Raw genomic sequence first — 13,523 nt, forward strand, 5'->3', positions numbered from 1 at the left:
TTTATTAACACAAATGTGTTTGTCCCTTTTAAATATTGAGTTAACTCTAAATTTTGACGTTTAAGGATTCATGGGTATTGTGAACAATGGTGATTTTTTTTGAGTAAATAACAACAAGTAGAATAAAGCAACACTGTAGAGGTACAGAAGAAGGTAGACGTTTCATGCTTTATTTTTGTTTTCATGTGTTTATTACATTCTCATAGGACAAATGGTCGGAAACCTGTGACGCATGGGAAAATATTTTGTGGCTCCTGTTTGAAATTGGGGTTGTCCGTTTTGAGATGAGCAATACAAAAATGTTGTCTACATAATTTCAGATGAAATGATTCAATTGAGAATTTCTTTTGGGAAATATTTACTAGTGATGAATAAAATGTAACGTATAAAAAAAGGAAATTTAGGGGGAAAGACATGAAAAATGTAAATATTTGAAATTGAAATGAATAAAGAACAAATAATATGTTTTGTTGTAATTGCTGATTTTGATGTGATGTAAAGCACCTTGAATGACCTTGTGTTGAATTCTGCTACACAAATTAATTTGCCTTGGCTTGCCTTACTGTACAGATCTGTCCATGGTGCTGAAACCGCAATGCAAGTGAAACGGGCAGGATATTTTGCTTATGATCGTTTGAAAATAAATTCATTTATTAGAAAACATATTACAGTAGTTTGGATAACAAAATCTTATGCTTCATTTGAGGTGATTAGCTAGAAACGAGGAAAGACATTTATTCAATGAAGCAAATGGCGAGTAGTCATAAAATGTAGGCAGTGCAGTTTGGAACGCGACCGCTAGAGGGCACAAATTGCACAAAGGGTCAAGACTATTGTAGTCTGGAATGTAGCAGCTACGTTCATGGGACATTTCGTAGATGTCACGAACGCAGCTTTTTTCTTTTGAAAGATAAAATAAACAACAGCTTTCGTTTCCTCTCACTTTTAGAGGGTAAGTAGCGACACTTCATCGAAGAATTCTGCGTTAGAACCGTTCGGGTAGCCGATTTTCATTAGGCTAAGCTATAAGACTGGCTTCAGCTATTGAGAATTTGAGTCCGTTGTTTGGCTGTGTATTCATTTATTGGGTAGCGGTGCTCATTTATCTTGTACCACGTTAGAACGATCGTACACCTCTTCGTTTTCCAGCGAGTCGATTGGTTTCATCGCCCGGGCAACAAAATGAACTGGAAGACAACTTAGTTTAGTATTAGCTCGCGTGCTAACATTAGCTAGTTGTCATCGCGACCTGTTGTGGTGTCCCCGAGGCGACTGTCATTGAAAGTCGCTTTCTTTCCCCATTTAGAATATCTGACAGGCTTTTGAATCAGGTGACGGCAACTAGAGATCGAGATGTTCAACCCTCGCAGCCACCACCACCAACAACAACAACAACAGCAGCAGCAGCAGCACCAGTTCCACCAGCATCTGCGGCAGTTACAACAACTTTTCCAGCAGCAGCCTCCACCGCCGCCACCGCCTCCTCCTCCTCCCCCGAATTCTGCACCGACACTGCCCGCACCGGCTCATCATGTTGGCCATCATCATCACCAGGCACCACGGTAAGACTTTCAACGCGATCCCGAGGCATTGCTAATGGCCTTTAGAAAAAAAAAATCTTGTCTGAGCTCTAATAGACATGACTTGATATGTTGTGTTCACTGTATTTGATTTAAGACGAGCTGTTTTTACATTGGCAAAACCGTAACTTTTGACAAAATACCACTTGTAATTAGCGTTTACACTGGTGTCGGTACCGATACAGCACTGAAACGACTTCATCTTTATTGGGGAATACTCAAAAATCTGTGGCGATGCTGTGCAAAATGCATTTTTTATACTATCTACTTTCAAGTAACCCATTGCCCTACCCAATATGGCTGCCAGCTACGCACACCACCATAAAAAGGAGCACCTCTTACTTACCAAAATGCCCGTAAATTTCAATAGGTTTACCACCATGTATAGATGTCTAATACTGTCAAAGGCAGACAATGAGTTAAGCAGACATGGCAGAAATTACTTTTCCATTAAGTGAGTATGTAGGAACCTGGTATTACGCAGCTGGGTGTAGTAATCGGTTTTGGAGCCAACAAAAAACATTTTTATCCGATACCTAAAACTCTGAAACTAAGAGAAAAGATCAATAACCTTCCAACTGTCCGATCATCTCTTATGTTCTTGCATAAATGATGGCAATAATATTACTGAATGGCACAATTAAAGTCAAAATATGAATAAAATCCAAATATTAAGTAAAAAAGTAATAGTTTAAGTCAGCACAAATAGTATTGTATAGCACAGTATTTACTAAACTACCACGAGAATGTCAAAAACATTTTTTTAACTCCAACGTGAAACCATACTCATTCATAATTTTGCAAAACCATGACTAACAAATGGATTGGATTCCCATCTTTATCAAATAGGTAATAGGTAATAGGTAATCTAATAGGTACATGCCAAAAAACCCTCTTAAACTGTAGTTTTTCTACACTAAATTGGATCTTGGGGCCATTACATTTGTCACTTCATTGCCTTTTTTCTTTCAATATTCCTCCTTCCAATGTAGCCTCAATTGAATTTAGTCAGTGAATCTGTTGCAACTAAACTGAAAATATGCCAATTGTGTTGTTGTCGTTGTGGCCAGAGCCATGGCAGTACCTCCAAATTCAGTGCCGCCTCCTCCCAGAATGGTCAACCTCTGCCAGGCAACTCAAACCACCGTCATCAGCCCCAATCCCATGCTACAGGGAGCCTTATTGATGCAGCAGATGCAGGGTGAACCTCCAAGATAGAATAACCCACCTACACGTAAAACACAGGTATTTACCGCATCTCGCGTTGTCTTTATAGGTAACATGCGGGGTTTCGGGATGGCCGGACAGCAGTTTTGCCAGTACTTCACATCGGCAAACAGGTCTCTACTGGGGCCGGTTCCCATTGGCATGGCAATGAAGTCTCCCTTGGTGGGTTTCCCCGCTGCCGCTCGCCCCTTCCAACCTTCCCAGCGCCGCTTCTACAATAACGCTGCCCACACCGCAAGTGCAACCGCTACCAGCTTACCCAGCACCTCATCTGTTAGCGACACCAGCATGGTAATAGCGGTATTTTTATAAACTTGACAATGCCAAATGTGGGGAAATTTCACGAGTTGGTCACTTCCTATTCATTTTTCAGCTTACTTCATTTTTTTTACTCAATGAGTGCTGCTAATGGCCATTAGGAAAGTAGCATTTTGAAAATCTGAAATACTTTTGCCATTGGAAATTAGGGGATCTTTTTGCCAAATGCTGAATTCCAAGTGTTTCTGTATAGGATGCTGTTTCTTCCCAGCTGGAGAAGAGGGGTGACAGCAAGCTGACGGTTGATGGATGCACAAATGACATCCCAACAGCTAGCAAGGCCAAGGAAACTGAAGCAGGTAGATGTTTAACTCCAAAAAATAATGTTTTTGACCAAGTTAGTATTAAAGATAACCATAGGAATCAACGTTATGAGTACCTCTCTTTCAAAACTAAATTGCTGTTTGTGTTTCACGTTAACCTCCAGATGATATCGTGAATTTGGTGGATGATTCTCCGCCTAAATTTGAGGAACAGGATGAAGAAGAACCAGTATTGAAAAGGATAAGGATGGAAGGGTGAGTTAGAATTCTGGCCCAGAATTGCACAAGAACAGCTAAGTGTAAGACTTGCTCAAGACCACTGAAGTCATTAGGAGAATACAATTTATTTTTTTAATCATTTTTCCCCCAAAAAATTGGGGCATCACAGGAATTTTGCCACTAGTAGAAATATAATATGTTTTTTTTTGTTTGTGCTCAATCAGGTCTGAGGAACAGCAACAAGATCCTCCTCTTAATGGTAAATTATTTTGGAAATGTCTTATTTATTAGTAGATCAAGTTCCAGTATTGCAATTCTTTGTTCCAGACTGCCTTATAACAGAGGTTGACGGCATCGTGCCAGGTTCAAGAGATGCTGTTGCAGTTGAGGAGAGCCATGTCACCGTGATTGGTGATAATGATCCCTCAGACAAGCAGGAAGTAGACGGGGGTGCTGGAGACGCTGCCAACAAGTTCTATTGCTACCTCTGCACCATCACTTGTCACAGTCAGGAAGTAGGGCAAACATCAGATAATCACCAGCCACATAAGAACATTTCATAAATCTTCTCTGCCTATTTCTCACCCCCCCCTGAAGAACTTTCGCAGTCACATGAACAGTGTTGCCCACCAGCAGAGGATGATGGAGATTCAGCACATGAGCAACGCCTGCTTGGTCACGCTGCTACCTCGACTGCACGAGACTCTACAGGGGGCCAGTAAAGACAGGTGAGTTTTTGGAGGAGTTTTTTTGCAACCTTGTTCATGTCTCCAGTTGCCCGTAATGTTTTTACGCTTGTTATTTTTTTCAAAAGCGAGAAAAAAGAGACCCAGCGTTGGTGTGCTACCTGTTGCGCTCACTACTCCACCAGCATATTGGATCATCGGCGTACGGAGGAGCACAGAGTAAGCTAACTATTGGTTTTTATCATCAATTAGGGGAATAAGAGTACACTAGTATCTCTACATACGAAATTGATTTGTTCCAGACGTGATTTCGTAACTTGGATTTTTCGTAAGTAGAGCAACATTTTACATTGAATTGGCATAATTCGTTCCTCGATCATTAATACTACCCTAAACCCTTTAAAATGATAAAACTATACCAATTTTGTATGAAATATGTATGTATGCAAAAAAAGATTAAACAAAGATGAATGATTTATTAAGCTATTAAAATGAATAAGACATTTTCCATTGAGATAGAGTTACGATTTATAAGTGGCAGCTGAGTAAACATGCGTAAACACGCATGTAGAACAAAGATGTATGATTTATTAAGCTATTAAAATGAATAAGACATTTTCCATTGAGATAGAGTTACTATTTGTAAGTGGCAGCTGAGTAAACATGCGTAAACACGCATGTAGAAATGCAACTTAAAAACGTAAAATTGTGTAACGCATGCATGTCGAAGCATTTGTAAGTAGCGGTACCACTGTACTCTAATTTTATTTTGTTGTGTTTGCATCTCTTTTTTGGGGGGGTCCTGATACCAATTCCGACATCAGGCTAGCCGACACTGATACTGTACCGATACCACGTTAATTGAAGTTTTTTTAAAAAAAATATTTCATTTCAAACTAAATTTTTACATACTCACTTGAATGTAAAGTATTTGCTATTTGCTATCATGGCCACTGACTGCACAAGGCGAATAAATACTAAGTGGTTATTCTTTATATTCAGCAATATTGCGCATAAATGCACCTACTGCTAGTTGTTTTATAACAGTGCACAGCTGAATATTATTTATCTCTAGGAATTTCATGTGAGATTGACAAGTCCTTCTAACATTCAAACACCTAAATCAAAAGGCTAAAAAAATGTCTGCCGTCCTTCCGTCCTCAGCTCGCGAGTCGAGCTGCCGTGTCGTACTGCAGCATCTGCAAGAAGCACTTTAGGAGTTCGAAGCTGTTTGTGGCACACTTACAGGCACTGGAGCACCGGCAGAAAATAGAGAAGGTATCTTCACATGTCATTTAAGCAAGGCCTAAGATAGTAGTTTTGCAAAGTTCCACTAAGAAATATTCTGTTTTTTAAAGGCACGCCAAACAACCCACATGCTTTTTGACCAAGGAAAAGTTTCCAATGGCAAAAACGCATACAAAAAAACCACATTTTCTTATAATAAATTGCAAAATGGGGAGTCGGTGTCCAATCCATTTGAACTGCAAATGGATTGGACATCGACTAGTGATAAACAGATTTATTTATGTATTTTATTTTGGTAAACTAATCGATTCATTTTTTTTATTCCTCATAAACGTCCAATCCATTTGAACTGTCTTGCTTGTTGCCAGCTACAGGAAGCGGAGAGTGGCAACTCATCGGAACTGCCAGGCATCGATGACATTGAGCTGGTGGAAGAGGAGAAGGAAGATGATAGGCTCCACTTGGATGAAGAAGTTCTTGATGCTGAGCACCAGGTGTTTTTTTAGCATCACCTTTTATCAACAATCCAATCTCATAACCATTTATTTTCTGTGGTAGGATGGATTGAGCTTAGATAGGGAAGTGACCTTGAAGGACATGGCGAGAGATGAGCAGCACAACCCCGACACAGTCTACGGTGAGCCTAATTTGACCTGTCACCATAGATAAATAAAAGTAAATTACCCGATATTTTTTTTTAACCCGTTACCGATCAGTGGAAAATGAAAGGATCCAAGTGCATTTTCACCAACATCATGTAACCAGGATACTTTGCGATTGTGTTCAATTGTTGAAATAATGCACAATAGTAGATCTATTTTAAACCCATTTCCTCTTTTTTCCCCACAGGTTCCAGTTTCTTGTTGCCAGTGGCCGGTTTCATCTGCCGACTCTGCAAAAAGTTCTACCACTTTGATTCGTCAGCCCTACACACACACTGCAAGTCCCTCGAGCACTTTGAATACCTCAAAGTAAGATATGATATCATGTATTTGAATCACCAGGGAGAGGACTAAAACCTCTTAACAGCTAACCCTTGCATGCAAGACCTACTGGATCTGACACGCTTTCATGCATGAATAATAACGGACTCTTTTTATTTTCTATGGAAAGCTATGCTTTTTATTAACTGCAGCTGCCTAGATCTGGATCACTGACTATATCAAAATTGTCCCTTGATTATTTTTTTGTAGGTCTTAATTCTTTACACCTAAAGTCTGGCCTGTGAGTAATTTGCAACCCAGCATGCCTATTTTTTGGGCCCCAACTACGAAGAAATGTGAAAAAAGGACACCAAAAAAATCATGAGAGCCTATAAAAAAACGAAAAAAACAATATAAAAAATACACAAAAAGTCAGAGAACAGAAATACTGCAAGCATACATCAAAACGACAAAAACAGTTTTTTTTATAAAGTGACTGTCATTTTTGATCACTTATGCACCAGTCAATTGAGTAAAGCTTAAAAAAAGAGGTTGAGATAAAAGTATTTCTTTTTGTGCTGTCTTTTGTCAGAGACATAGAGAATCACTCAGCGAGAAATGCGACAACGCTGACCCCAACAGCAGCTCTTTAACAGGAACCACCACAGACTCTCTGTCAAGAGATTTCCCCACCAGCAGCAAAGAATTAGCATCAAAGTCAGAGCTCAGCGGTACACATGGGACGGAAAGCCAACTACCTTCTGACAGGGCAGGTTCGCTAGCCTGCAATCCTAACACCAATGAAGACCACCATGAAAAATCTCTACCCTAGCCAAAACGAAGGGCAATTTTTAGTCGGGTGACAGATAAACAAATGAAGGACAGAAGATATTAACCAATCGACGCCTAATGTCAGCCTCCGTGTTCAAATGGATTAGATGTCTACTAGTGATAAAATCATTAGGAGGAGATTGCATCTTGGCTAGAGGAAGAACAAATGTTAGTTTTTAAGTCATGCCATTGACAGCGATAGACATCCAATCTCTTATTCAATATGACTCATCCTTTAGGCCAGGGGTCTCAAACTCGCGGCCCGCGGGCCAACTGCGGCCCGCGGGACGATAATTTGCGGCCCCCGTCTTAATATGAAAGATTAATGTTCGTGCGGCCCGTAAGATTGATATGAATGACACTTGTTGTGTTCGGAGCTGAATGAACCAATCACGGTGAGGTATACGGCTCTGGAGGGCGGGACATCGGCCGGGCTGTCCAGTGCCTCGCTCACTCACTCATTCATTCCTCCAATCAGCTGGGCGGAGGAGAAGCCGTGAAGCTGATCACTCCGCTCGGCGCGCACACTCCTCCGCTGCTCTCAGCACACGACTGAATGAGGCGCTATGAACCGTGATCCAGCCTGTGTCAGTGTAGCCATCTTCGCGAGCGAAACGGAGAAACGGAGAGCGAAAGTGCGCATGCGCCACAAACCCGCGCGACTGAACGTAAAAGATCAACCCGAGACTCATTCCAAGTGGAAAAAACATATTGCAGAGCCCCAGAGATGTCTCTTTCAAAGCCTGGCGTGAAGAGAAAGGTCGTTGATGAGCACAGACAGTTTCAAGAAAAGTGGGGCGTGCAATATTTCTTTGTTGAACACAGGGGAACTCCGACGTGTCTCATTTGCACTGAAAAAGTTGCGGTGCACAAGGAATACAATTTGAAACGTCATTATACTACGAGACATGCTGAGGAGTACGAAAAATACCAGAGAGATGAGAGAGCCAACCAGGTTGCCAGTCTTAAAACATGTCTTCTGAGGCAACAGGATTTCTTCAAGAAGGCTACCAAAGACAGTAATGCAGCAGTCGAAGCTAGCTACGCCGTTTGTGAGTTGATTGCTAAAGCAGGAAAGCCATTCACAGAAGATGAATTTATCAAAAAGTGCATATTACAGGCTGCACATATTGTCTGTCCAGAAAAGAAAAGTCTGTTCAACCACATCAGCCTTCTCCTTTGATGTGCAAGATGCCCCTCCTGAGCTCATTGACCTGCAGTGCAACTCTGCACTCAAAGCCAAGTTCAGGGAGGTTGAGTGGAGAAGCAGACAAGCTTGGGCAATTTTTGAGAGAGTTGACCCCCAGCTTCCCTGAACTTTCCCGAATGTTCAAGCGGACCATGTGCCTTTTTGGGAGCACATACTTGTGTGAGAAGCTCTTCTCCACCTTGAACTTCAATAAGTCCAAGTACAGGTCCAGACTTACTGATGAGCATCTTCAAGCTCTACTGAGGGTCTCCACTGCTTCCTCCCTCAAGCCAAATGTGACTCAGCTATGTGAGAAGAAGCGCTGCCAGGTCTTCAGCAGCAAGGAGTAGGCAAGAGAAGCCGTGTTCAGAATATTTCATGTTCAATGTTCCATTCAAGTTCAGAAAGTTAAAGGTTAAAGAGCTGTTAATACAGACATTTGAAACGGAATAAAAATAATTCATTTTCTCTACTTAGCCAGCCTTTGTATATCTACTGTATGCTCATTATTATTATTTTATTTTTGTGTTACTGATTGATTGATTTTTTATTCATCTTTGAGTTAATTTATTTAATTCATTTAATTCATTATTTTTTGTAAAAAAATAAAGATATTTGATAACGTTGGAATGTTTTATCAGCGCTTTTCTTGTGGAAATCCTGATGCGGCCCAGTCTCACCCAGACTTGGCCTCTAGCGGCCCCCAGGTAAATTGAGTTTGAGACCCCTGCTTTAGGCCCTGTGTCAAGACAGCTCATATTTTTGTTTTTAAATCATGTCGGACCATTTGCGTTTATTTGATGTGTTGCTATTTGAGCGATGGAAAAAAAACTTAGAAGTGTTTATTTTTCCATTAGTGTATCACTTCCTTGTGATGAATTGTTCCATAAATATTTCATCCTCATTTGTGGTTATTTAGAGCCACAGTGAATTGCTTGTATGTCTCAAATACTGGACTTTTTGCCACCAGATCTGTTAATTTATATTAAAATGACCCTAACAATTTCCCAGTTGTGTAAACTTTATTTTCTAGAAATCATTAAAGGAAAAATGTGAACATTTTAATTTAGACATGGAGGGAAAACAAGCCTGTCCTTTGTTATGAAAGTGGGAATCACTAATCACACAGTAGCCACGTAAATTAGACAGATTACAGAGAATATTCAACTATGCAGTTCATATTTTATTTAGTTGGAAGCCTCTCTTGGCTCTTCATGGTGGTCCTCTTTGGTGCCCGGCAAAGCCGAACGATCATCTTCCGGCTGTCGCACGTCCATCTGGGCTCGGAACTCGATCCGGGCCTGCCGATTGGACTCCATGAGTTCGTGCATTTTACTGTTGAGGGCGTCGTTTCTCTCCTCCAGGCCGTCGAGGTAGGAGTTGATCTGGTCCAGCATGGAGTTTATGGTTGCAAACTCTGGGGGATACATTTTAAAGTCAGACTACACCTAGTCAAGATGGCCGCCATGGTTTTGCTTAGCTCTGAATGTGGATAAATCCTATTTCCCTTAAGTGTGCAAAGATATGACAAGCATCCAATAGATGTGACACTTAGTGCGCTACTCTTGTTCAGTCAGGAACAATCAATTTAGCTAAAGATAACCTAATGACAGCCATTGACGTCCAAGCAATTTGAATTGGTAGTATAAATAGATTGGCCGCCTACCAGTGACAAACGAAATGAGTTATTTTCAATGATAATCAGACTCAATTACAACATTTTATCGTTATTTAACAGATAAAATTAAACAATTACAAGCCTCTTTAACCTTGGATGTCGCATTCACGTGACTCAAAATACAAATATGGCATGTATTTTTTACCTTCGTCGCTAAATTCGTCGCTGTCCTCGATGAAGCCATCATCAATGGCGATATCAGGATCTCCATTAGGTCCAGACATTTCAGATTTTTAATCGATTTAGTTCGATAAAGCAACGTGACCTTAGTTTTAGTGCGTTTAAGGCACCGAAGCACTATTCGTTAACTTGACCACAATCATATATTTCAACACTATAAAAATACAAGTTAAAGTGTTTAACAGAATTAGTGTTGAATTTTATCTTAGCTAAATATAAATTTTGACTGCAAATACACCACCTTACTGTTTATGTAACGCAGAGGATTATGGGAAACTTGGTCGCAAAGATTGCACTACTAACAGGAGATCTTACACCCACACAAAAATCAAAAGTGGTCAGAGTAAAATGTTTTTTTCGCGGTCTAACCTTGTATTTTATGTTTGTATTTCTTGTTTCCACATTGGAAATTAATGCATTTCTTTGTTCAATTCGCGGCGAAATTGTGATCTTGAAAGTTGAACAAAGTGGTATATTATTAGATGATCTTTGATAATAGTCGCCTGACGAAAAATCCGAAAATAATTTGACATTTATTTATTAGGTTAGCGCATTAATGAAGAAACTAAAAAGTTGTATTCACTAACAAAAGATTAATTAATAATAAAAAAACATTCCAATTACCGCAATAGGTTATCAGTTTATTGAACACTCGTGTCGCTGTTTGATTACGTCAAATGCGAAACTGATTAGCACGTGTAGAGAAACCTTTACGACGAAGAACCTCCCCAATATCAAAACTCTTACTTTTGTCCATTTGGTAATGTTTTACAGGTATGGATGAATTATCTGCGGACGTGAAGGCTTTCCTAATCGCCAATCCTTTTTTCCAACTGACTGACACAAAAAGGGTAAGCGAACATGTAAGGCAAACATATATTGTGATGCTAGCGGTAGCTGCCGCGATGCTAATATAGTCGCTTCGCAGCCACTGATTTGAATCGTATTGTGATGAGTTAATGTCTTACACTAAAATGAACGGCCAGATAAAGTGCACGTTGAACGACCACGAGTTTCCGTGCAACCTTGAGACGCTGCAGAACTTCACAAAAGGGAAAAAGTACAAGAAACTGTCCTCTCAAACAGACTTCAACTACAGCCAGTATGAGCCACACATTGTTCCAAGCACAAAACAACCGTAAGAACTCACTCCCAAACTAGTACTTATCAGAATTTATCACCATGTAAAAGACAGAATTGATTGTATTCTCTTTTGCAGGAATCAGCTCTTCTGCAAGCTGACCCTGAGGCACCTCAACAGGCAGCCTCACCATGTCTTAAAACACGTCAATGGGAAGCGTTACAAAAAGGCCCTCACCCAATGTAACTGCACTCCCATTTATCCCCCTATTTTGTTTTCATTTTGACTGATTTCGCTTCACCCACTTGAATATTTTCTGATTCCCCAGATGACGAATGCATGAAGCAGGGCATTGAATTCGTCCCCATCCGACTCCAGCAGAAAAAGATGAAAGATCCCGACGTGGAAGTCCAACAGGGAAGAAAACCCAAACACGGCAACGGCATGTGGGAGCCGTCCGGCGACTCGGAAGAACGTAGCAACTCGGAAGACAGCATGGGTGACCTCTACCCACGTCAGTACGCCGCATCTATTCAATTCACGTTTCCACTTTTTAACACTCTTTTTTTCATCACAGCATCTATGTTCATGTTGAAAAACCCAGCTAAGGAGACCATGGAGGTGGAACGTTGCCAAGCTAAGGATGACTTCCAAACTGATGAAGATGACAAAATGGAGGTCGATACGCAAGCTGTGAAGAAACGTAAAAAGGTCTGTATGTATTTAGTTTAACACTGATGCCATTTTTTGGCCTCTGGATACTGTTTTTAAATAGAAAAATTATTGTTTCCACATCTCCCTGCACCAACACCAAAATAATCAGGAGTGTTATCAAGCTTCTATACAGATTGTCGATGAGTTAATCATTTTTTTTTTTTTTTTGTTTGTCTTCTAGGTTCAGGGTGGTGATTTTAAGAAGAAATTTAAAAACAACAAAAACGGCTGTAAAAAGAGACCAGGGAAAGCAAAGTAAATTATGAAGGCATGTTCTTTTTATTGTATCCGATACAAAAAAGCTGCCTTTGTGCGTAAAGGCACCCCCTCTAATACATGTGTAATGTATATGATAATCTTCCTTTTTGTACATCTTTGGTAGTGTATAAAATGTTCAATAGAAATTCAAAGTAGTCTGGATATTATTTTAGAGACCCAAGTGTCAAAAACAGTGGTTAATCCATCTGAAATGCGTAATTAGACAATGTACATTGAAAGGGTCGATATAATCAATTTTGATACGTAATTTAAGCATTTTTCCCTAGGTGTGTATATAACAGCTAAAACATACATGTAGTTCACCAATTTGCGCGCTGTGTGGCGCTAAAGTTCCGCATATAAAATAGATATGCTTCTGCTCTTTTTAGCGTAATTTCCCGTCTCAAATTTAGTCAAAAGTCGCCTCATTTAATTCGTCAGGGACGTTTTTGTCATATTAGACATCTGAGAAGTGTACCATAAAAAGACAGTGAAAATAATAAATATCTTGGTACCATGGATTATAGCTCTCAATGAGGGATGTAGTTGGCTCTGAAAAGAGCCGTTTTGGGGGGGAACGCCGATGTCTGAAAGCCGATGATTTACTTGGCCTTAGTAGCCTTCTCGGTCTTCTTGGGCAGAAGCACGGCCTGGATGTTGGGAAGTACACCGCCCTGAGCGATAGTCACTCCACCCAGAAGTTTGTTGAGCTCCTCGTCGTTGCGAACAGCGAGCTGCAAATGGCGGGGGATGATTCTGGTCTTCTTGTTGTCGCGAGCTGCGTTGCCGGCCAGCTCCAGGATCTCAGCGGTTAAGTATTCGAGCACCGCCGCCAAGTAGACGGGAGCTCCGGCACCAACACGCTGAGCGTAGTTGCCCTTGCGGAGCAGTCTGTGAACGCGACCGACTGGAAACTGCAGTCCGGCACGGGATGAGCGAGTCTTTGCCTTTGCTCGGGCCTTGCCGCCGGTTTTGCCTCTTCCGCTCATGTTGAATGTAAGTTTCTGAAGCTGTGTGCTGGAGAAAATGTGCCACTTTTGGGTTTAAGTCCCCTTCTTATATCTGCAAAATGCGCGGTAAGCTCAAGTCTGACCAATCAGAGGAGATGCCTGGAGCGGGGAGGCGGGT

The 13,523-nt window shown here is 40.8% G+C and overlaps 4 protein-coding genes across 5 annotated transcripts; 2 read left to right on the forward strand and 2 right to left on the reverse strand.

Annotated features, from left to right (window-relative positions):
- The first annotated feature begins 813 nt into the window (after positions 1–813).
- ciz1a (cdkn1a interacting zinc finger protein 1a) lies at positions 814–9,489 on the forward strand. 2 transcript variants are annotated; one of them, XM_077623559.1, is made up of 16 exons: positions 814–952; positions 1,307–1,562; positions 2,651–2,781; positions 2,857–3,098; positions 3,319–3,424; positions 3,553–3,643; positions 3,832–3,866; positions 3,935–4,122; positions 4,205–4,335; positions 4,422–4,512; positions 5,458–5,571; positions 5,910–6,035; positions 6,100–6,178; positions 6,391–6,512; positions 7,057–7,534; positions 9,221–9,489. In XM_077623559.1, the coding sequence occupies exons 2-15, from the start codon at positions 1,354–1,356 to the stop codon at positions 7,294–7,296; spliced, it is 1,905 nt and encodes a 634-aa protein (XP_077479685.1). In that variant the 5' UTR covers positions 814–952; positions 1,307–1,353; the 3' UTR covers positions 7,297–7,534; positions 9,221–9,489. The 2 variants fall into 2 exon arrangements, with proteins under 2 accessions (XP_077479685.1, XP_077479686.1); XM_077623560.1 differs by having other exon boundaries at positions 3,337–3,424.
- bbln (bublin coiled coil protein) lies at positions 9,488–10,638 on the reverse strand. The gene is made up of 2 exons (XM_077623561.1): positions 10,308–10,638; positions 9,488–9,901 (listed from the first exon to the last, which is right to left on the reverse strand). Exons 1-2 carry the CDS (start codon positions 10,384–10,386, stop codon positions 9,672–9,674), a joined length of 309 nt encoding a protein of 102 aa, XP_077479687.1. The 5' UTR covers positions 10,387–10,638; the 3' UTR covers positions 9,488–9,671.
- Positions 10,639–10,995: 357 nt separating this feature from the next.
- surf2 (surfeit 2) lies at positions 10,996–12,541 on the forward strand. Its single transcript, XM_077623307.1, has 6 exons — positions 10,996–11,193; positions 11,329–11,480; positions 11,562–11,665; positions 11,752–11,937; positions 12,001–12,134; positions 12,319–12,541. The coding sequence occupies exons 1-6, from the start codon at positions 11,119–11,121 to the stop codon at positions 12,394–12,396; spliced, it is 729 nt and encodes a 242-aa protein (XP_077479433.1). The 5' UTR covers positions 10,996–11,118; the 3' UTR covers positions 12,397–12,541.
- Positions 12,333–13,404, reverse strand: LOC144091189 (histone H2A-like). Its single transcript, XM_077623309.1, has one exon. It carries the CDS (start codon positions 13,382–13,384, stop codon positions 12,998–13,000), a length of 387 nt encoding a protein of 128 aa, XP_077479435.1. The 5' UTR covers positions 13,385–13,404; the 3' UTR covers positions 12,333–12,997.
- Between the last annotated feature and the right edge of the window lie 119 nt (positions 13,405–13,523).

This window comes from Stigmatopora argus, chromosome 16 (assembly GCF_051989625.1).
Source record: "Stigmatopora argus isolate UIUO_Sarg chromosome 16, RoL_Sarg_1.0, whole genome shotgun sequence".
NCBI lineage: Eukaryota > Metazoa > Chordata > Actinopteri > Syngnathiformes > Syngnathidae > Stigmatopora > Stigmatopora argus.